The 22,100-nt window shown below is 51.7% G+C and overlaps 1 protein-coding gene across 2 annotated transcripts in view; it reads right to left on the bottom strand.

Annotated features, from left to right (window-relative positions):
* The window catches only part of ASTN2 (astrotactin 2), a 329,274-nt gene that overhangs the window by 187,255 nt on the left and 119,919 nt on the right, over window positions 1-22,100 (bottom strand). For both annotated transcript variants that reach the window (XM_086763491.1, XM_086763492.1), the window contains exons 6-7: window positions 21,793-21,939; window positions 9,696-9,863 (exon numbers count right to left, since the gene is read on the bottom strand). In XM_086763491.1, coding sequence (XP_086619617.1) covers window positions 9,696-9,863; window positions 21,793-21,939 — 315 coding nt within the window. The remainder of the gene's footprint in view (window positions 1-9,695; window positions 9,864-21,792; window positions 21,940-22,100) is intronic.

Below are 22,100 nucleotides of genomic sequence, written 5' to 3'. Positions count from 1 at the left end.
TTGGGGCTGGGGCTGTCTTGCTGCGAGAGAACGCGGGTCCTAATGGCTCCATCAGTGATTTTAAAAAAAGAAAAGTTATTTTTTCCTTGGGTGCTTAGCACGCAAGTTTCCCCAGCCGTGCGGCGGATCATTAATTCCTGGCGCTTATTACATAACAAATATATGCTCTGTAAATGAGAGACATCTCAAAGTGCTTGCAAAGCAGAGCTGGGAGTCTTGGGGCACCGGCTCGTGCTCAGCTCCTGCCACGGAAATTAGAGCAAGCAGGAGAAAATCACCGGCAGAGGCTGGCATTAAATGGTTCGAACGCTCCCTCCTTAGCGGTGGCTGGAGATGCCGGGGCGGCGAACCCCGTTCCCGCGGCGCGGGAGGGTTTATTTTGTTCGCTGGTTTGTTTACAGCTTCGTCAGTTTGGCATTGGAAGGAGAAACTCCATCAACCTGCAGAAATATTGATTTTATCGACTCCAATCCTGGAGTTTCAACAGCCACAACCGGTGCTGGAGGGTTTATTGGGAGGTTTACAGGGAGGTTTATTTCAGTGAGCGAGAGGGCCGACGGCGCTGCCAGCTGGGGAGGAGATCCGGGGCGGCGGAGAGGTGGGACACCGGGGAAAGCCACCCAGGACACGGAGACCACTGGTCCCTGCCCCTCACCGGGCCCACTCAGGACCAGCTTTCCCCAGGGAAAGCTCCCCCAGGGATATCTCCGCACTTCTGACAGAGTTTCAGAAACCGGACAGCAATTCTCCCGGTGCAGGATCAGCCGAGCGTTGCAGTCTGCTGGAGGAGCGGGGACTCCATCTCTGTGGACCAGATGGTTTAGGATCTATTTCTGTATCTAGAACCACAAACAGGCAATTACTGGGATTTCCAAAAACCTCAGCAGGACCTGCTGCATTCCTACTGCTTTTCATGACCTTTTCTCTCTCCCTCCTTCCTTGGCCCCCTGAGCCACTCCATTATTTTCTGTCCTGGTGACGCTGAGCCAGGGAGGATGCTGAGCCAGCCAGGCCAGTCCCCATGGACAGAGAAACACCCGGCAAAGCCCTTGGAGCAGCAGGAACAGGGGTTCCTGTACCTCTAACTCCTCCTTAGGGCACGCGTATTTTCTGAAGAGCAGATTTCAACACACCATTAGAGGGAGGTAGACTCAGATTAGATATTAGGAAAAGATTTTTTTACAATGAGGGTTGTAGAACAGTAGAACAGGTTGCCCAGAGAGGCGGTGGATGCCCCATCCCTGGAAACATTCCAGGCCAGGTTGGCCGGGGCTCTGAGCAACCTGATCTGGTTGGAGATGTCCCTGCTCCTGGCAGGGGGGTTGGACTGGATGGCCTTGAAAGGTCCCTTCCCACCCAAACCATTCTGTGATTCTATGAAACCATCAAAAGCCAGAACAATGCCCTTGTTCAGAGCTACTAAACCCCGTCTGCTTCTGAGACGAGCAAAGTTATCTGCTTGGCATCGCTCATGCTAAGTTAGGATTCAACTTGAGCTTAAAGCCAGAGTCAACCACAATAACCAAGTTTGACAAATACCCGCACCCGAAGCCTGATGCAGTCTCCACGGGTCCTGCCCACACCGCCGCGCAGCGTTGGGCTGCCGCGGGAGGACAAATGAATCAGGATCCACAAACTGCTGCGACAAGCGTCCTATTTCCCCGGCCACCAACCCGCACCCTGCCCATGGTAAACACACAGGAGTGTGTGGTCCTTCCTCTTCCTTCAGATTCACAACCCACAAATCCCGTCAGATAATCCACGGCAAATTTTGAACTGTTACAGCGAAAGCAAGGCTGGCTGCTCGCTCAGCTCTGGCAGTCCTACATTGTATTTCCAGTGCATTATTTAACAACACACTGGGAGGAGAGGGAAACGCCTCTGCCGTTGTGGAGAGAAGAGCATAAACTGGGAAATGAAGCACCGCAGCTCTGTCAAGAGGTTCAGAAAACATTATTCACACAACACATGCAGCTACATGGAAGGGTGAGAGGAGAGCTGAGGCCATGGGAACACAGCAGCACCCACAGCACTGCTCTCCATCCTCCCCTGCCCCCCACTTCCACAAAATCTCATTAAAAACTGCGCTGCCATGACTAATTACAGGTGACATGGAGTCTCCATGCTGGTTTCTGCTCAGTGAACCTGAACGCCTGTCTGAACCAGCACAACACGTCCCCAAACACTGCAGGCACCTGTGAGGTCCCTCCTGCTGTGCTCCGTCCCCGGGGACGCTGGTGGAAGAGACAACCGGCACCTCAGACCCAAGCGCCGTGCAGAGCCACGCGCAGCGAGGGGACGGGCAGCTACGTGGGCAGGAGCGGGGAGCCTGGCACCGCGCAGAGCGGCCGTGCAGCTCGAGCTCCCCACGGCCCCGCGATGCTGCCGGCATCGCTCCCACCCTCAACTGGGAAGCGAGAAGGAGCTGGAGGAACGGGGCAAGCTAAGGACACATCGACCTGGGTTCTGCACGCAGACATCGGCCTCCTCTGCCCGTTTCTGAGCTTCTCGCAGTGCCCGCGCTTCGCAGTGGCTTTAGCGCTGGAGCTGCAGAAGGGCCGGGCTGGAGCGCGCCGCAGCCACCGTCAGCATCCGCGGCCCAGGGCTGGCCCACGCTGAGCCTCGCTCCTGCCTGAAGGAAACGAATCCAATGGAAGCCACACGAGAACTCATCACCTCCAGCGGCACAGGCACGGTGCAAAGCCCCTGCTGCGTGTCGGCCAGCACAGCTGGAGGCTTTAGCTCTCTGTTTTGTTACCTAAGCCGGAAGTCACAAAACCATTCTTCCATTTCTCCCAGCGCACCGTGCTGCTGCTCCTCCTGAGAAGGGAAACGGGGTCTCATGCCGCGCCTGCGTCCCCGCCGGCTGTCGCGCTCTGCCCAGGCAGCAGCGGCGCAAGGCTGCGGGACGACCCGCCAGCGCGCCGGGGTAATCCCGTCAGCCTCGTTAGGGAGGGAGGCGAGCTGCGGTGACAACGCTGCGAGATCCCCTAATCCAGCCGCCCAGCGTGCGGCACAAAGCGGAGGCTCCCGGCGTCCCTGAGCTCCAGGGAAGCTGCTTTTTGCTGTCGCTGGCATTTTTATTCAAGGAGCTGGAGGGATTTGGGCAGCGCTGGAGCAAACCTGTGGTTCATCAGCCCTCTCCTGCCAGTATCCACGATTCCCTTCTCCATGGCAGCACCTCCATCCCTGCATTTGCCTTCATCCCGTGGGGATGCCCTGCTGTGCCAGGGCCATGCCCTGCCATGAAAGCACGGTCCTGGGGACAAGCCCCAGCCCCAGCTGGGTGGCAGCTCGCTCCCGGAGGCTGCGGGGCCACAAACACACGCTCTTCTCCCTGCGTGAGCTCTGCACATACGCTCTCACGCCTGCGTCGGAGCTGCCTCTCCTACCCCAAGCGATGCAAAACCTGGCCCTGGCTTTTCAGATCGGCACTCAAGGGTGGTCCCTCCTCTCTTGGGACACAGCCGCCCCGGCAAAGCACCCTCGGTACCAGTGAGCTGCAGCGACACGTCAGCTGCAGCCACCCTCAGCTCCGCAGCCCAGCTGGGTCGTCCTCCCCATGGGGTCCCCATCCCGGCAGGCGTCCTGGGAGCGGGGCGAGCTCCAGCACAGCCATCCCTCCAACGCCACCTCTCGCTTCTCCTTCTCCACCCACCATGGCACAGGAGGAGAAAGGGTCTGCAGAAGGAGGTGGGCAACGGGCGGCAAGCCGAAGCTGAGCATTTTTCGGCGAACAGAGGCGGCTGTTGAGCACGGCGGCTGCCTGCCCTGCCAGCCCTGACTGCAGCAGTGTTCGCCGCCGGGACGCAGCACAAAGCCCCTCTCTTCTGGGCGAGCACAGAGCCATCTCCAGGGTTACCAGCCTGCTCCATGGCAGGAGGACTGGAGGGTCCCCCCTCCTTCCCTGCCGCTGGACGTAAAGCCTTCGCCCCCATCAGCAGCTCAAGCTGCATGGCCCAAATCCCCTTGCCAGGAGCAAAGGTGGCTGCAAACAGCATCTCCTGCCCGGGCACTGCCATCCCAGCCCCCAGCTCGGTGCGGGCTGTGTCCCCTTGTCGCCACTGCCCACAGCAGGAGCCGCTGCCCAGGAGGCCCCGCCGGGGCAGAGGGGACACGGGTGCTCCCATGTAGGGCTCATGGGCCTCCCGCCACCCTGCGTGCTCCCTCCAGCTCTGTTGTTCCCCAACATGTCCCTTCCAAGGCGGTGGCAATGCCCAGAACCACTGGCAGCAGCCCTGAGAACTGGCTGTGTAGCAAAAGCCACCAATGGATCAACACAAGTACCCCCTTCCTCCAACGGCCATGGCCACCAACCTCCGTAACGGAGCTATCGAGGCATCAGTCTTGTTCGCGCCGGGGGAAGCTCTGCATCAATTTCTCCTTTGTGAAATGTTTCCAAGTTCCTGGTGGAGAAACAACCTCTTCCTCCAGCACCCGCAGACAGTTTGCCGAGGGTGAACCAAACCCCGTGTCCTTCAGCCGCCTGAAGCGCGCGCTCTGGCCCTGCGGGCATCTCCCATGGGCAGAGCGCCTTCCTCACCACTGCAGAGCGTCCTGGACCCTCGGTGCAAGAGGAGGCTGCAGCCTGGCCTAAGTAAAAACAATAAATCACCGAACTATCTGCTGGAAGTCCCCGTGCCGGCCTTGGGCTGGCTGCTGGGGGTGCAAGCGCAGCGGCTCACGACTGGTCGGGTGTGGGTCCCACGCAGGAGCGGCTCCCATCAGGGCGATGGCAAGGGTGAGCTCGCCAGAGACGGGGCAAGACACACATCTGCACAAGGGCTGGAGCCAGGGTGTCCCACCGATAGAGGTAGGGACGAGAGGAAAGTTAAAAAACCTGCAACAAACCCCCTTCCTTAAAGAGTTTGCTGTGCCCCTGAGGGATGGCAGAGCAAAGGTCTCTCTTGAGAAAGAGATTTGGAGAAAATTAAACACAGGCAAGGATGAACAAGGGGCTTAACGGCCCATTAAATTCCCAACTTCAAGGAATAAGTGAAGTCTCTTCAGAGAGCTGCTCCTTGAGCCGGGCTGGCCCCCGGCCGAGGCTGTGGCTCCTCCAACCCCGGCGGCAGGACTGGCTCCTGGTAAAGCTCTCTGAAAAGCTTCTCCTCTTGCCCTTGCTGTTGCTGGCCTTCAGGGATGGCACTTTCTAAACTCGGATCTCTGCTTCAGCCTGACGGAAAATGCAATCTCGGTAAAAGCAGTTTAGCTCTCGAGGAACAGGACAGGGAAGGTGGCTCCCGCCTGGCCAACCTGGCACAGAGGGAAAATCCACAGTTAATTTGACAGTTATCCCTCCTCTCCCCCTGCTGCGAGTGCCTCTCTTCACCCAGATCCATCACTGCACTTAAGTGCAAGCTTAACTCCCAAGGACTGCATCTGGGTTTACGCTCTGCACGGATTTTGTTCTCATCATCATCTGCTTGGCCGCCGAGGAAGCTCTCCCTGGGCACACGTGTGTGGCTGATGCAAGGAAGGTCCCAAGAGTGGGCCAAGGGTGGGCCGCAGGGCCATGGCTGTCATCTTCTGGGGTGACCACTGCCCCAGAGCTGACCACGGCGGGGTGCGGAGCCACCTCCTGCCATGCCGGTGGGATGGGTCAAGCCAGGGAGACGGGCCCAGAAGCAGCTCCGCACAGTGAAACTCATTCCTCTTCCTCTTTCTCTGCGGTCTTCAGACGAGCACAGAAATATCATTACAAGAGCATCAGCAGCTGCAGGATTAAACGCTCCGATGGCAGAAAATAGAGTGTAAAGAGAGGACAGAAAACCCCACCAGCCCCTCACAGGCACTCATTTTGGTTGCTGTTTACATCCAACATTCAGCCCCGAGGTACACCAGCCCGGGAGTCAACTGCCTCCTGCCCTGCCTGCCGCCACACGGAAGGGAATTGTGTCTTACGTGGGTTTTGACCAAGTTATTAAACTGCACGCCTTCGAGAGACAGAACCTCATCTTATAAAAGTCTAAGACAATAAAGACACTAGATCCTCCAGCAGCGAAAATAGCAGAAGCGCACAGGAACAAACAAATATTACCTGATGTGCACAAAAGCTCCATGATATTAAATTGAACTATTGGAGAAAACGGCTGTATTCATAAACACAAACACACCCTCACCAAGGCTGGCCATCTCCTGCTTCACATGCTCAGCTCTGCAACCTCCAAATCCCCTTAACAGGTTGTCTTTAAAAAATGGCTGTGTTTAAAAATGACCTTCATCTGTCTCCTGCCTGCAAGACCCCTGTCCTACCCGGACAGGAACACCATCTGCGGCTCCGGTGACAAACTAGCCCATTTGGAAGATGATGGAAACCTTTTTTTTTTTTTCCTCTCCTGCCAATTTCCAGAAAAGACCCTTCGTCACCACGTCTCATTTGGTCCTTACAAGCCCGTACCTACCGCTTCGGGGGGGTGCCATCAATTGTGGACGCAAAGGAGAATATTTCGATGAGAAGTGCCTGCTTTATAGATAGGGAAAAAAAAATCAGTGCCTTTGCACCTGCTAATCAAGGTAGCCATCCATCTCATTTATGCCACCGCTCCAGCAAGGCTGACAGCACGGAATCAGAGCTGGTTTTTCCAGTGCTTGACCCTAAGGGACCGATTCTCCAGCAGGTCTCTTAAGCGATGCCCACGGAATGCACAAGTGAATCGGTTTTGTGCATACAAAGCAGGTACCGTGCTCACAAATCAGGATTTGCATACACCGCCCAAAAGAGATGCTTTCATCAGCGTTACCGGTGCTGGTAAGGGAGGCTGGTGAAAAAGCAGCACTCGTGGATTCTACAGAGCTGTCCCAGAGCGTGGTACGGGCAGCAGCACTGGCAACGTACTCCGCATCCATCTAAAGTACAGAGAGCAAGGAGATTTGACTGCAAGTCCCAGAGGATGACAAACCTTCCCTGTTCTCGTTTCAAGCAGCACAGTCAGCATCTGCCAAGCAGATGGTGCATTTGGGTTGAACCCCTTCGGCCGAGGATCACATCCTGACCCTGATCAGGTCTGCAGGGGGAAGACCCTCAGCAGTACCCATCTATGAGTATGTGCAGTTGTGTGAGACTAACCAGCGTGGCCATTCCAAGGCAGGAGGGAAGGAGAAAGATGACATTTTGCTCACGTGCAGATGTTGGTGCTCCCTCTGCAAAGCCCTGACGAGCTGGTGCTTTGCAACGCGGGTTTGAAATCTGTCAGGGGGGCAGCAATCGTTTAATTAAAGAGTGAGTCACACGGCAAAGGCACAAGGGAAGCCAAATTAAGGTCAGGCAAGCAAAATGTATTTTGGCATCTCCTAGTGTTTCAGAGCCGTTTCCAGTGCAGATTATTATTCGTACTGAAGCGGTACTTGGTGGTTGGATCACGACTTGGCGCGTTGTACGGGCAGATCTCACACAGAACTCCGACCCAAAAGAGGTCTTGAGTGATGGGAAGGGGTAAGAGCTTGACACCAGACAAAGTATATGTGACCTGGAGGCCTCTGTCCAAACATCTGCTGCTCTTCAGAGGGGAAACCTTCAAGGCTTTCATCCTCCAGACAGGAAAAACCTCATCCAGGACAAACCACCATCCTTGCCCAGCCCAAGAGGACAGAGGGCAGGGGAAACACCCAGCACCCATCACTTGGGATGCTCACGGAGATAATAAAATCCCTGACCTGAAAAGGTTGAAATCTGGGCAGGATTTATGTCCCATAGTAAGCCCACAGGCTTGCCTCTCTCATGGTAATAAAAATAAATCACCCTTAAAACCAGAACGGCATTCATAAAAATAAATCTATAAATACATCCCGTGTATCACAGAGTTACGATCTGCTCCCAGCCTGGCATGGAAACTTCTCAGCAGGTAAAGGCTAGTCAAGGGTGATGAACGTAAGTGGTGCTTGGGGCTGTGTCCTAGGTTAGGATGCCAAACAGGTACTTACAAAGGTTGAATTTTCAGTGGGTGCTTGCTCAGCTCTTGTAAAGTTTGCACCTCTTAAGAGGGTCCTAGATTCAGGTTCTGAAAATCAGCAGCCCCATCGGTCAATCCTACTCTACCTCTACAGATCCAGCTGTCATAGACTGGAGAAAGCTTTTGCTTTATCCATGTGCAAACTCCCAGGCTGGAGAGAGGGCGAAGAAGTCAACTGACAGATTTCAGGTGAGGAACCTGAAGGTTCAGGTCAAGGCTGCTCTGCCCTCCCCTCCCATCACGGGTACAGCAGGGAGGATGGGAGCCAGGGATGGGAGCCGTGGAGCAGCTGGCAAGGTTAGGATCCAGCGCGGTGCTGGAGCAGAGCACCTCTTGGGCTAACGAGCATCGCTGCCTCCTCTGCAAACGAGATCTGACACATCCTGCTCAAGCGTGGGGCATCCAGCGAGAGCAACAAGCTGCTCCGGTGAGCTGGGGACGCAAGGGGAGCAGCAGCTGGGCCAGCACGGGAAGACAGCCGCTCCTCGCAGCAGAGGCCACACAAGGATTAAACCAGCCCTGCTCGGTGCCAAGGACGGCTCTTCAAGTGGGAAAGTCACGGCCTGGCTCTGTACGGTCTCCTCGTGGATTCTGCTGGGGACAGTGTTTTCTCTCTCCTCCTCCCCTGAACCAGGGGACAGCTGAATGCATCTTTCCTCTCCCGCTGAGGTGGCTGCATTTCGCCAATGCCTGAAACAATCCTTCTGCTCTGTGACATCTGGAGGAGCAGAGCCTCCTCCTGCACCATCTCCATCTGCTGAGGTGGCCGCTGCCACCTCCCAGTCCTCCTTGGGAGTGTAGGTGATGCCCAGGGCTCGTCTACACAGGGAATTCATCCAGCGTAATTATCCCGCTGCGGCGATGCCTGCCCGTGCCTCTGTGCAGACAGGCCTTGAGGAACAGGAGCGCTAAGAAGAGAACGTTGTCTTGACCAGAAAAAGGGATTTTTGAGACCAGCTTCAGTATCTGCATCTCCACTGAGCGGGGAGGGATGAGAACAGGGCCAGCCCCGCCAGCCCACGGTGTGTCCATGACTCTGGAGGATGCTGTATTTTAATGTCATAGTCCGTGGCAGCAGGAGGCTTAGAAAAAGTCTTCTCCTCTGTGATCCATCCCTATGCAAAGCCACACACTCCAAATCATCACTTGTCACCCAGAAGCACGCAGGCCAAGAGGAAAGGTTGTTCTCCTGCTTCGCCCGGGCCCACATCTCAGAGCCCCAGCGGGGCTGGCTGCTGCTTCACAGAGAGCAGAACACGCTCAGCAAAAAGGTCATTTACAGATTTTACAGATGAGGAAAGATGGCAGATCCCCCAACTCCACGAGGAAGGGTCGGAGGAAGTGTGACCTCGGTGACCATCAGGCAGGAGCACTAACGGGAAACCCAGTGCTCTCTGGTGGAATGGTCAGAAAAGAAAAGGGACGAAGATGGGGCAAGCTTATGAGTAGGTTTTTACAGACTGGACAGCAAAATAGCACAACTTCAAAGCAAATGAACTCCATGTGCCTGCAGTTGCCACACCAAAGAACTGACAGGCCCACCATTTCAAATCCCCATCCTTCTGCCCACCTTGTTTCTACTTTGCTGATGAGGGTCACCACTCTGTGACTCTTGGTCCTCCACGTTTAACAGCAGGCTAACGCAGAGGTGAGCCAAGCAGGCATCAAAGCACCCAGAGACAAACCTTCTCCCTCGCATCTCCAAGCTTTCCAAGGTCTTCACTCTTCCCCGGCCTCCCTTACCTGTCTCTTGGTCACACAGTTGTTCACAGGCATCAGTGGTCCTCTGTCCACAGAGGTCTCTCACCCAGGGGGACGTGGCATTGATCTGGTAGTACAGGGACAGCTTGGCTGGATTAAGCCAGTCGGAGATGTCCAAGTAGCTCCCCTCGCTCACAACAAAACTGCTGCCTGGAAGGTGGGAAAAGAGTGTGTTAGGTGAGTGTAAAATGAAAAAAAAACCCTATGCCTTTTGGCCCAATACCGGAACACTCTACGCTTCAGGAGCTGCTCTGATGTCAAGATCAGCAAAATAATACTGAGTTCACCAACACTGGGATCAAAAGAATTTGGTTTGACCATCCCTCTCTATATAAGTGTGCCCCAACAAATGGTCCACCAGCTGGGACTCTCTGCCCAGATACTCCCCTACGCCTACCCTACTCAGCGTCATCAGATACTGGATGATTCCCAGATCTCCACTGAAATATGGACCAACGGAATTATTCCGATCCATCAGATCAGAGCATTGCTCCCCCAGCTCATGCAGGTGGTGTCCGCCAGACGCCTGGATCCCAGGCTGAGGGTGCAGATGGGCAGTGGCAGCACGGGCTGTTGCCATCCCAGTTCTTGAGTTGGAGGTGAGTGAGTTGGCCCAACACACAACTTCTCCTCTGAGCAGACTCCCACCAGAGACATTCCCTCACCCTCTCCCTCCTGCGAGTTAGAAGTTAATTCCTGCCAAAAATCTTTTCTTACGAAATCTTATGTTTCTTTATTTTGTGAAATGTATTTTTCCCCCCGGCATCTGGGAATATGCATCATCTAATTAGCCAAATAGATTTTCAGTTCAGCCCAATCATTTCCTTATCTAACATCTGAGGCCCGGCATCGCTTGGGGGATTGTGCAGGCACAGAGGTCCTCATTAACTCTGATCTTCAATTACATTGATTATAAGACTGCCTCCATCACAGTGCTGCACAGAGCAGAGGGGAGCCAAAAAACCTCTGCCATGAAGTGGTGGTTTGCAAAAGTTACCAGGGTAAAAGCCTCTAAAAACAAGGGAGAAGAAACCTTCAAAGAGGAGTGGGCAAGGGGAAGTGCCAGGTAGCCCAGGATGCTGGTCAAAATTTGCAAGCACTACCTGAAGATTCAAACTCTTCTTAGTGATCACCCAAGGATGGCAAGTCTATAGATCCAGGGTGTATTTCATGAAACTTTAGGGCTTGTATCGCTTAGTAAAGGACTGGGATATTATTTTTCTAAGCACTGTGTAAGATGTTAGCTCAAGAAAAGCCAAGAGATTAAAAAAGTAGGACAAAAAAACCACAGCAGCAACCACCTCATGTGAACCTGCTTGAATGCAAACTCCCGGTTTTCTTCTGAAGGGAATCACTGGCGCTTTAGCAAGAAGGAGCCCTTCTAAACCTCGTCCCGCGCCACATTATTCATGCAGAGGATAAAAAAAAGCAAAGCTTCCAGTCAAGCATTCCAGCAAGCGATGCGATTTTCAGGCATCCTGAGATCCCAGCGCCATCAAAATCCGGGCCCTAATTTCACAGAAATTCAAATCGTCTACACTTACACTGTTTACACACCATAAACATATTCACGGACGCAGGTCTATGCTCAAAGCCGACGGAGGCTGCCAAGCCACTGACTGCTGAAGCAAATGAAAATTAGAGATCCAGGATCCAGCTGCTCCGGAGACAGAGCCAGGCAGGAGCCGGCATCGGCGCGGCTGCAGGTCGCTTCTCAGCCGAACACACGGCACCAGTAATTCACTGGGTGAACTCCACAGCTCCGGCGGAAAGCATTGAAACGCCGAGTACAAAGATGTACCTTAGAGTCGCGTAATTTTTCTTCTCATTATCTAATTACATTATTCTTTTCAATGAATATTTAAAGATAGCTTTAAACACCAATTACAACTCTTGCTGGTTTATTTTACCAAACAGAGATGCATCACAAACCCATGGGGAGCGTTCACAATTTACGAGTATGTGCCTCCATACGAACCTGTCAGTCTTGATTCCTTCCTTATTTTTGTAGTTCCCTAATAAAGAGCAAGGCTTGGGAAGCACGTAAGCACGTCTGGAGGCTCAGCTACAGACAACTCCCTCCGTACCCAAAGACTGAAGAGCGAAACCACCAGCTCTCAGTTAAATCCCTACTTAATGAACCCCACTTCAGGTTAAAATACAGCCAGTCTGCCAGCAACAGAAGCAAATCAGACATTAAACAGTCGTATAATTAGTATTCATAAAGACGAAGGTGACTCAAGATGGCAGAGCATTCTGGCCAAGGAGCTCGAGGGGACCCCATGGGGTAGGCGATGGAGCGGTGACCTCTGGAGCTTGCCACCACGTGCTCAGCTCCTCTGGGAGCCTCGCTGCCAAATATTTCGTCTTCTTTGGACAACCCAGCCTGTTTGCTGCTGGAAGTAGAACACGATGCCCAGAGAGGTGGTGGATGTCCCATCCCTGGAAATGTTCAAGGCCAGGTTGGATGAGGGTCTAAGCAACCTGATGTGGTTGGAGATGTCCCTGCTTCTGGCAGGGGGGTTGGACTGGATGACCTTTGAAAATCCCTTCCAACCCAAACCATTCTATGATTCTATAACTATAAAAATCCCAAAACTACCTATTTATGGAAATACCTCCTAAATCAACACCTAAATGTGACACCTGACCAGGAGTCAAGAACTTCTCTTTCTTCAAAGTTTGGTGTCCATGTAAAACAAAAAAATTGAGAAGCATGAAATCATTTGCAAATTGATCAAGCTTTGTCATATTCTGTACGGAGAAAGACCTTCCCAAACATCATGCAACTCTAACTTAAATAAAGTCTTGCTATTTTCAAGATGAATTGCCTATTTTGATTTTAGCAAGTCTGATGGAGAAATCTTCCTCAATATCAAAGGTGGGGTTTTTTTTAAAAAAAAAAAGCAGAAATTAAAGCATTTTAATCCAAAATCCCTGAATTCCAGTTCAGTGTAAAATGGAGACTTTTCTACTCCAGTCTAACAAAAAAAAAAAACCACCCAAACAAACCTGGGGAAATTAAAGGTTTTCGTTTTAGTTAATTGTAAACAATTTCCTTCCTTCAAGGGAAGAGACACCTTCCAGTAAGGAAACATCTCACGTCTTTGAAGCAGAGCGTGCGGCAGCCCAGTCGGGTAAGATTTTGAGGGGTGTTCACAGCCGCTCTCGTCACCTTCACTCCCATTGAAAATACAAACAAACAAACCTTGATCCCTTTTAGAGCTTGCCTGAGAAAAAATAACAGGAAAAGGCGTTTTACAAATATTTTGAAAGCTAAAATTCTGAAGATTTCAAAGCCTTTTCATACATGTTTTTTCTCTCCATTTTCAAAGAATCCGCACATAGAAAACGGTTTTCAAAAGTCACCAGCGTGCACTTATCACAACCATCTTTAAAAGCTCCGAGAGGGCAGGTTGAGCACAAAATCCTTTTAGCATCTACTGAGAACAAACATTTTCTAAGCAAGAGCCATTTCAGACATCTTTAGCTCTCCGGCAACATCAGCCAGGTCTGTTTTCACCACTGCGCAGTCTCTCAACGGAAGGAAATGCAGGAGGAGGGAAGCGGGGTGATGGGGAACCTGCGGGGTTCACACCACCGGGGAAGAGGGGAGTAGACGCCACTCCAAACCGCCTTCTGAAAATCTGCGCTAGGACCTCAGACTCCACCGAATCACCCCCACGCCCACACCCAGCTTGAAGCACACCTCCAGTCACTGCCGATCCCAGCAGAGACACTCTCTGAAGACACCCAGAGAGACTGCCCACCCTGCTTCTCCTCTGCTGCCAAACCTGTCTCCTCCCAGGTGTCCTCCTAGTCAAAGTTTTGAGCTTCCCACTCAAAAGCTAGGTGAAATCCCCCTTAAATTGAGACATTAAGGTCTCAGGGTAAAGCAAACATCAGCACAGCATCAACCAAACAAGGGAGTATGATGAAATGGCAGCTCTCCACCCACAACCACCTCCCGGAAACGTCCACTGTAGGACACACCCCTTGAGCACTGTTGGCTTTATGAGATGTAAATGCCGTAGGGCAGCATTGCAATGCCATGGAGAACATCCGTACACAGCTACACAACTGCTTCCCAGCTCCACGAGCTCCACCAGGACTTTGGGGAATTGATTTGTTTGGGTTTTTACATGTGTGTGTTTTTCCCTCTCTTCCTTCTCCAACGCTGATCAAAGCCAGATCAGTTCAGGTAGCATCAAAAGTTCATGTCTCTCATGATGGGGTCTCCTTCAAAGTTCAGTAGAACTGCTTAAGCCTTGACAAAAGAAGCTTGAAGTTTTGACATTTCAAAAATCATTTTCCAGAACACAACAGGATAAAACAGCTCAGAAGAAATATCTAACAAGGGGAAAGAATAAAGCGCTCAGAAGGCAGCCAAAAGGCTTTGGCTTTTCCTTTCTCTCTCTCTTATTTTTCAAGGGAAGAGATCAAAAAATATATTTTTTTTAAGAATTTCTATTTCTTCCTTCCTCTGCTCTTTTTGTCTTCTTCAGTCCATTCGCTGTATCTTGGCCAACAAAACTCCCTTTCATCTAAAATTAGTGTTTTGTGTTGGAAAGCTGTGGGAGGTCATACTACAAGCTGCTCTTAACGTTTCCATCCCTGCACTGTCTTACAATTATAATCCTGTTACAGAATTTGTTTAAACACTAGAGGAAGGATTATCCCTCTTGCTCCTTTCTACACGTACAAAGAATAACTCTATTTGATTTCTTCAGAGACCCTTTTTTTCCCTTGTTGAACTTGAAAGACATCTCCCAAAGAGACAACTCCTCCCCTATCAGCTCTTCCCATTGATCAGCTCTCGCTCTCCTGTCCTGATCCCAGGGAATGAAAACTTCTGCTTCTTAAATTTCTTTCAGAAAATGCAGAAGAGTCAGTCAGACACTGGATTTCCAGGACACATTTGCTGACCGAAGCAAGTGAACCGGGCTCGGTGCAGGACCGCACCCACAAGATTAACACAATGCTCAGCTTCACCACCCCTCTCCCGCTCAGCGCAGAACTGGGTAATTTGGGAATAATTCCAATTCTGTGAAGTCAAACTCTTGATTTGATATTCTAACTTGAATCCAGGGATATTATCACACCAGGTTGAAACCCAAGCTATCCACTTCATCTTGTTTTCCAAAGGATTTCTCTCTGGAACAAGATGAAATGCCTAAACACAAAGTTACGATAGCAAGTTCTTAACACAACAGAAGCCTACAGACACGCCTTTCAGTTACTCTTCCGCCAGCTGAAGCGCACAGTTGACATCACACACAGTGCTCGACTCAAGGATGTATCTTCAGCACACAAACTACACGCACGGCCGTGGGCTGCTCACGCCAGCGCTCCCCAACCCACCGGTGACCAAACCCAGAGACCCTCATCCCTCAGAAACGCTGTCAGTCCCACCAGAGCTGCTTCACTCTGGCAAAGCAGCAGCAAATTAGTGATACAAATCTGCACGTAATTACAGCTCAGACTAGAAGCATCTTTCCTGTGGGAGGAGCAGGGTTACATTTTAATTGTTAAACTGCACTTTTTGATAATTCTGACAGACTCTTTCTTTGGGTTTGCTTGGCAGTCAGCCTTGATTTCACCAAGGCTGAACCTTCTGACAAGCAATGCACAGATTTAACTTTACACAGCAGGTGGTGACTCAGCCAACTTCTCCCAAATCCGAGAGAGGTGGCATCTTCCCACCCCTGCCTCGTGGTCAAGCTCACGCAGCAACAAGCTCTGCCAAGGCATTACCAGACAATATAATTGCGCAGGTGTTAATAACAGCACATCTCCATCCTCAGCAGGCATCTGTGCCAGCAATGCCTGAGATGGAAATTAGAATCGTGAAGAAAAGCTTCTCCTTAATGCTCCGTCTCTCCCAACTCTCACGCTCCAGCCTGGGGCTCTCTCTCAGTGATACTCTCTAGATATGGGATGAGGGTTTGGGGAAATCCAGCTTAAATCTAATCACATCACAAAGTATACGACGGATGAGTTCTGATAAGCTTTAAAAAACACAAAGTGTTTGTGAATGGAGATTTTTCATCTAGCTCCAAGACCAAACATCCTCCCAGGACAGCAGAAAACACAACCAAAAGGCAGCACGTCCACAGTTCATGCCCCACGGGACCTAGGTGAGCTACCACCCGCTCCCCAAGAGACTGCACATCTGCAACGCTGCTTGCTGGGAGAACGACAGAGTGAAGTAGGACGTTCCTAGCTACGCAGCCTCCAAAAATTCTCACTGCTGTGTCATTGCTGTTGCAGGTATCCCATTAATTCCGGTTTGAAATCAAGGGCGGCCTAAACCAGCTTCCCAGGACTGACCCACCACCATGCTGCAAGCGGGCAGGGTCTCATCCTGCAGATGCAGAAATCAACGTTTGCATTTTCTCCCTATGGAGGGAGCAGGTCAGTGGTCCAAGACGTTGTGCCTTACTGCAGTATTCCCTCTACCCTCCCAAATTAGAGGGTAAATAGCATTGGCAGAAGCTCAGCAGGCGCTGGGAGATGCCACCATCCCAACGGTGTGCACATCCTGCCTCTCTCAGGGTGCAATAACTCCCAGCTCTGAACCGGCCCCCGCTGACACCACCCAAATACCAACACCCTGCTCTCTGCACCAGTGAATCCCGCAAAGGAGAAGGGAAGAGGCGTTTGCCTTCCCTTGCAGACGGAGCTGCCCCGGCAGCCGGGCGTGCTCACGGTAGGCACACGGCCGGGGGAGTCGGGCCAGCACGGGGAAGAGCCGCGTGCAGCATCACAAGGCTGTCAAAAGCACGATAAAAACATCATGTACTTCAGCCTCCGGAATCTTATTAGTTCTTCATGCAAGGAGCGTTCACGCCGTAAAACCGTCTTGGAATCCCTTTGATCCGCGCTGATACAGTTTATAAATGGATGTTAATATTTAGAGTTCACGTCTGGTAACGCTGCAGCCATTTGCTCGCATTTTCTTGCCAGCCAAACAGGCGCGGGAACAAGAGGGAGCTGTAATGCAGACACGGAGGTGACCTGGTGATTAAGAGCTGAGGGAATTAAACGCCATATGCAAAGCTGCCCCCCAAACGCAGCCACCTTCCCAGAAATATGCGGGGTCCAGGTCAGCCAGACCTGGCACCGAGTCTGCAACAGTCAAGCATTGCTTCTGCCCAAGCCCTGACCCAAGTCCCTGAACAAAAAAACCAGGCACCTCTGCAGGGGAATGACTCTGGGGGAGAAAATAGCACAAGAAAAAGTTGATTTCAAGCCCACAAATTCCCTCTGATTTCAGATGGGGCTGGAGCTGGCACCAGCTGGAGAACATGGGAGACCCCGATGGCAGCATCGCTCCGGAAGCTCAGAGAGAAACCTTTGAGATCACATCCCTTTCTCCATCCTCCCAGTATGCACCTGAGGTGCTTCACATGTAAACCAAAGAGCATCTCCAGCTTTTCCTCGCTGTCAAAAGGAACGGGGAGGCAGCCAGTCCTCCGTCTCCCACTGCTCATTTCCCTGTGACCGCATGCGCGGCACGTGCTGAGCACACGCGCGAGCGAGCGCCTGAGGACACAAACTAATGCCTGGTCACCTCTGAGGGCTCCAGAAGATTGAGCAGGAGACGTCAAAAGCAAACAATTTAAAGCAACACATTTAATTAAAACCAAAATGAGAAGTTGTTGCGAGTCCAACAATTGCAGTGTGCAGAGCTCCGGCAATCTTCGGGGAAAATTAACGCAAGCTGCTAATAGCAGCTTCAATTCCACCGGTGTTTTGGGGGGAAGGTAGGAAATAATCTTCAGATGAAACAATTACTGATCAGCTGCGTGACAATCACAGAACGTCATTGTTTGCACGGGCAGATACATGAAGCTTAAAAGAAAAAAAATATAAGAAGGCACAAAGAGCTTCCTCCAACTCTGCCATCTTGTCAGACGCTGAAATCCAAAGCACGGTCTCCAGTGGCAATCCCACCTCCCACTGCTCTCCCGGCTCTGCCCGGGGTGGGACTGGGTTTGTTTTCCTCCTCCCCATTGCTTTCAGGGTGATGTTCATCCTGGGGGCATCCATCCACGTTTGCAGAAGGGCTGAGGCGGAGATGTGAGGACGGCGCCTGCCAAGTGGTGCCTCTGCTCCCAATCTCCAGGAACCGGCCCGCCCGCGGTTCAGCGGGGTTCACACAGAGGGATTAACACATCTCCTGCGGCATGCGGCTCAGAAGAGGAGGGAAGGAGGCTGCCAATGCCCTGAGATGTCTCTGAAGTGACAGAAACCTGCTTTATGCCCTTTACTTTATCTCCACGTATAAAATGAAGTTCACCAAGCCCCTCGCTAAATGTAGCTCTTGTTTCCTTCTGCACGCACTGGAGGAGCTCACCTACCTCTCCCACTGAAGTACCAGACACCAGCATCCACCCACACCGTCTATAACCCCTTCGCAGGCTGTAAAACCGGGACGTTTTAATTGATGCTATATTTCAAACTGTTGTGCAGCAAGGACATACTCCAGGCTGAGCCCTCCAGGGTCTCCTTCTCCAGCCCTGCCTTCCCCGCGAGCTGCTCCCAGTGCTGTAGCTCTACTTTTTGAATGATTACTCAGAAGAAAGAAAAAAAAAAAAAACAACCCAACTCTTGAACGTAGAGTTGAGTGGCTCATGTATTCATAAGGGGTTTTATTGCTCCGATGGCGGGGCTCTCTTCCCTTCCCTCCTCCCTTTGATGCTGCTAAAGGGTCCTTTAAATAACGTTTTGCATTTCCATATCCCCATAAAAGCCACTACGAGCCTTTCTATAAATCTGCGCTGTCTCCAAAATCAGAACGATGCCTTCTGCTCCGCGTGGGCAGAGGTTTTCCCAAAACACGACGCCCAGGAGCTGCAGAAGGGAGGAGAGGATGCTCCCACCATCGCCTCCCAAAAGCAGATTTAGAGGCACCGACCCACTTTTTGGCCCCCAGCCTGCCCCTGCCAGCCACAGCATGTCCTGCCAGGCATTCCTGGATTGGGCCACCCTGCGAAACGACGGCAGAGCAGCTGTACAATCCCAGCAGGAATTGCTCAGAGGGGAGAGGAGCGCGGGGGGGAACCCCATCAAATGCACAAAAGGAAGAAAATGAACCAAGAGAAAAAGAATCAGAGCCATGGAGACAGGCTGGTTATTAATACCGCTGCTTGGAATATATCCTCCCAGACTGCTGCCAGTTGGCTTCTGATCCTTCCCCTCCCCTCTCCCATCCTGCGACTCCGGCAGCTTGGGAGCTCCTTCCTCGTCACACCGCTGCTCGCTGCAGAGGGAAAGCTGCGCTCCTCTGAGGCTGGAGACATTTGGTGGGGTTCTTCCCCCCCTCCTTTTCTCCGCTTGGCTTTGGCTCCCGGCGCGCTGGAGCTGGCTAGCGTCTATTTAAAGTTTCCTTCAAAGACGAGTTTTCATCTGCTAGGAGAGGGATTTCTTTCAGCCTCTGTCTTTGTTTGGCTTTTCCTGCAAAGGTGTCGGTAGCTGCTCCGCTTTCAGATTTTCCTCAGCTACTGGCATCTGTTGAAATACCTCATTTCAGAAAGGAATCAGAGGGGCACCCTCCTCTCGCAGGAGAACATCTCCAGTGAACGCACCATCCCCGCCTTACCATCATGCAAAATACAAACGAGAACAGCTGAAGGAACCGGATTATTTAGGTGTGCGGCAGCAGCTGTGAGACAGGACGCACACCATCGGGTGCCACGTGAAAGGCTGGTCCAAAACTGCTCAAAGCTGCACAAAAGACACCAGCTCCACCATCGCTACACTCACACGTGGGGACGCCCACGCCAACTCCCTTTGCACCCGGGCATAAAGCAGCTTTTAACCCACTCAAGAGATCTCCAGGGAGGAGCATGTCCCCCGTTCTCCATCAGCGTAAGACTCCGGGTGCCAAGGCTCTGCAAACACCACCAGCCACGCTTTTCCTGGGTATCATTAAAACTTCCTAACCCGGCTCAGTTCTAGGATGTCTTTAAATGTTTTATAATATTCTGCATACATTTTTGGATATATTGCATAGTATTTTGCAATATTTATAATATTTTTTAATGTTTTATAATATTTATTCAAAAAGAAGGGACAACTTTAAGAGCTTTTCTCTTCCCAGGCAAGGGACTCTGCCACCACAAAAAATGATGAGACTTCGGTCAAAGTGATAGCCACTGCAAAACGTCTTGGCTGCTTCTGTGTGAAGAATTTGACTGTTTCTCATAAAAAATATTTTTAAAGTTTTTGCAGTTTGTAATTATATTTTACAGTTTCATTACAAAGCTCATTTTAATTCTTCTCCAAACCGTTTTTACCAGTCCTCTTGCCACTTTCTCTTTAGCAAAGTCATTAAGTCAGGACTGGAGATCATCCCATTTTCCCCAGTTTCAAGGATATTAATCTATTTTATTGTCATTTCCATTCGAGTGTTCTCCTTATTTGCATAATTCGCATTGCCACCCCCTTTCCCGGTGACAAGCGCAGGCTCAGCTTTTCACTTTCATTCTACAGAATCACACTGTATTTTGTTTTGTTTTCTTTTTCAAGGACATGCTGCCTTCCCTGGGCCAGAACCACAGACGGGGGCAGGATGCCGAGGTTCCATCTCCATCATCGCTGTCCTGGCTGACCTTCACCAGTTGTGAACTCCCAGTCTGAGTGACGAACTGCCCAGTGCCCGTCTCAAAGAGTTAACACTGGAGCAACCTCATTTCCCAAGTGTAAAAACAGTTTCTGTTCTCCAGGTACTTGGAACAACCATCTGTGAAGACTTCAGAATATTTACATGCAGCTGGACAATCCTTAAAGCCTTTGAGAAGCAGATCAAGGCGCAGACAAGTCCCTTGTTTCAAGTTATGCCTTTTTCAGTCTTCACTGATGTTGAGTTCCTCCAGAGACCACGAAGTAGACGTTCTCCTCTGGTCTTTAAGGACCAAGCTTTGACCGCTGGGATAGCCCATGCACCTGGAGACTGGGTTGCAATTTCCAGAGTCAGCAGCTAAGAAGCGTCCTTGGGCATCAGAGCAGAGGCAGCCTCACATGCCAGCACAGGGGCATCGACCCACTAGCTGCACCCAACGCCCAGCCCGTAAGCATCGTTAGGTGCAGACACAGAAGTGGGGTTAACGAGGCAGCGAGGGGCAGCGGCGGGGCTGGGGACAGCACATGCTCTGTCGGTGCTGCAGGGCAGGTAACATCCTATGAATGCGTACCAAGGCCAAGAAGAATCCACTACTAGCAGGGGTGGATCCCACTTCAAACACACTGGTGAGTCCCTCCCCAACACAGGGTGATGGTTTAAACCCCTCTCCGTCACCCCTTGTTGCTGCTGTGCTGCTGCACCTCTTTAACCATCTACTTCTCCTTGAAATATTAATCCCTCTCCAAGAGCTGCCCTCCATCCCAGTCCGCAAAGTGGGGGGCTCTACAGGAGCTGGCCACGCTGGGACACCCCAGCAACGCACCAGCTCTGTGCAGCATGTTCCTGGCAGAGAAAAAGTGCCCCCTCCGCATGCTCTGAGCAGTGAGACAAGCGCAGGAGCTGAAGAATTGGAACCGACTGAATAATGGGTCCCGTCTGCTGGAAGAAAATGAAATTTGCCCTCATGTTACCGAAAACTTGCACTCGACGCTCACTGCACATTATAAAGAAAAGGTCATGGAAACACAACAAACATGAGGAGCCCGGTTGGAGAAAGCAATAAATAGTGACAGCAGCCCTCGTCTGATTTCTCAAAGCATCTCTGCTTTTGCTCCAATCCTAGCAATTTCACTGCGCACTGCTGCGAGGGGCTGGGGGCAGCGGCTTTGCTGCGGCAGGACAGGAGGGCATCTGTCCGTGCAGGCTGCCTGGTCTCGTTGGTGAGGTCAGAGGAAAATGAGAATATCCATCAGACACAATCGGTAGTAGTAATAATAACAATAATAGTAACGGATGCAATTGAGAAGATTTTGGCCTCAGGCTTGCAGATGTTCTTTGCTCCTCTGGGAAGGAGCATCCCTACACAGCCAGGACAATTCCCAAAGAGAGGGACCCCCACGTCCCAAGCACACCCGGTCGGGCAGCGGGGTCTGAGTCCCCGGAGCGTCTTACCATCCGCGATGAAGTGCTCGGGTACGTGAAGCGTCACCTTGACGGTCAGCGGGCAGGAGAGCTGGGAGCCGCACACCATGGCCAGGACGCAGGAGCTGACCGCTATCAGGGTCAGCGCCGTCTTGTTGACCGGGCTCTTCATCGAACCTGGAAGGCAGAGAGAGGGGTGGGTAGCCAAAAGGCAAAGCTGTACCAGGGGCTTGTTGTTTCACTCACTGAGTTACATCCATCTTGGGGACTATATTTTCCTTAAGGAGGGGAAAAAACCTGCTCAGAGCCCTGTACAGACCCCCTCCTTGGGAACGCCC

The sequence above is a fragment of the Chlamydotis macqueenii genome, chromosome 20 (genome assembly GCF_036417535.1).
Source record: "Chlamydotis macqueenii isolate bChlMac1 chromosome 20, bChlMac1.mat, whole genome shotgun sequence".
Classification (NCBI taxonomy): domain Eukaryota; kingdom Metazoa; phylum Chordata; class Aves; order Otidiformes; family Otididae; genus Chlamydotis; species Chlamydotis macqueenii.
The sequence above is the reverse complement of the archived record's forward strand: the minus strand, read 5'-3'. Positions and strand labels throughout refer to the sequence as shown.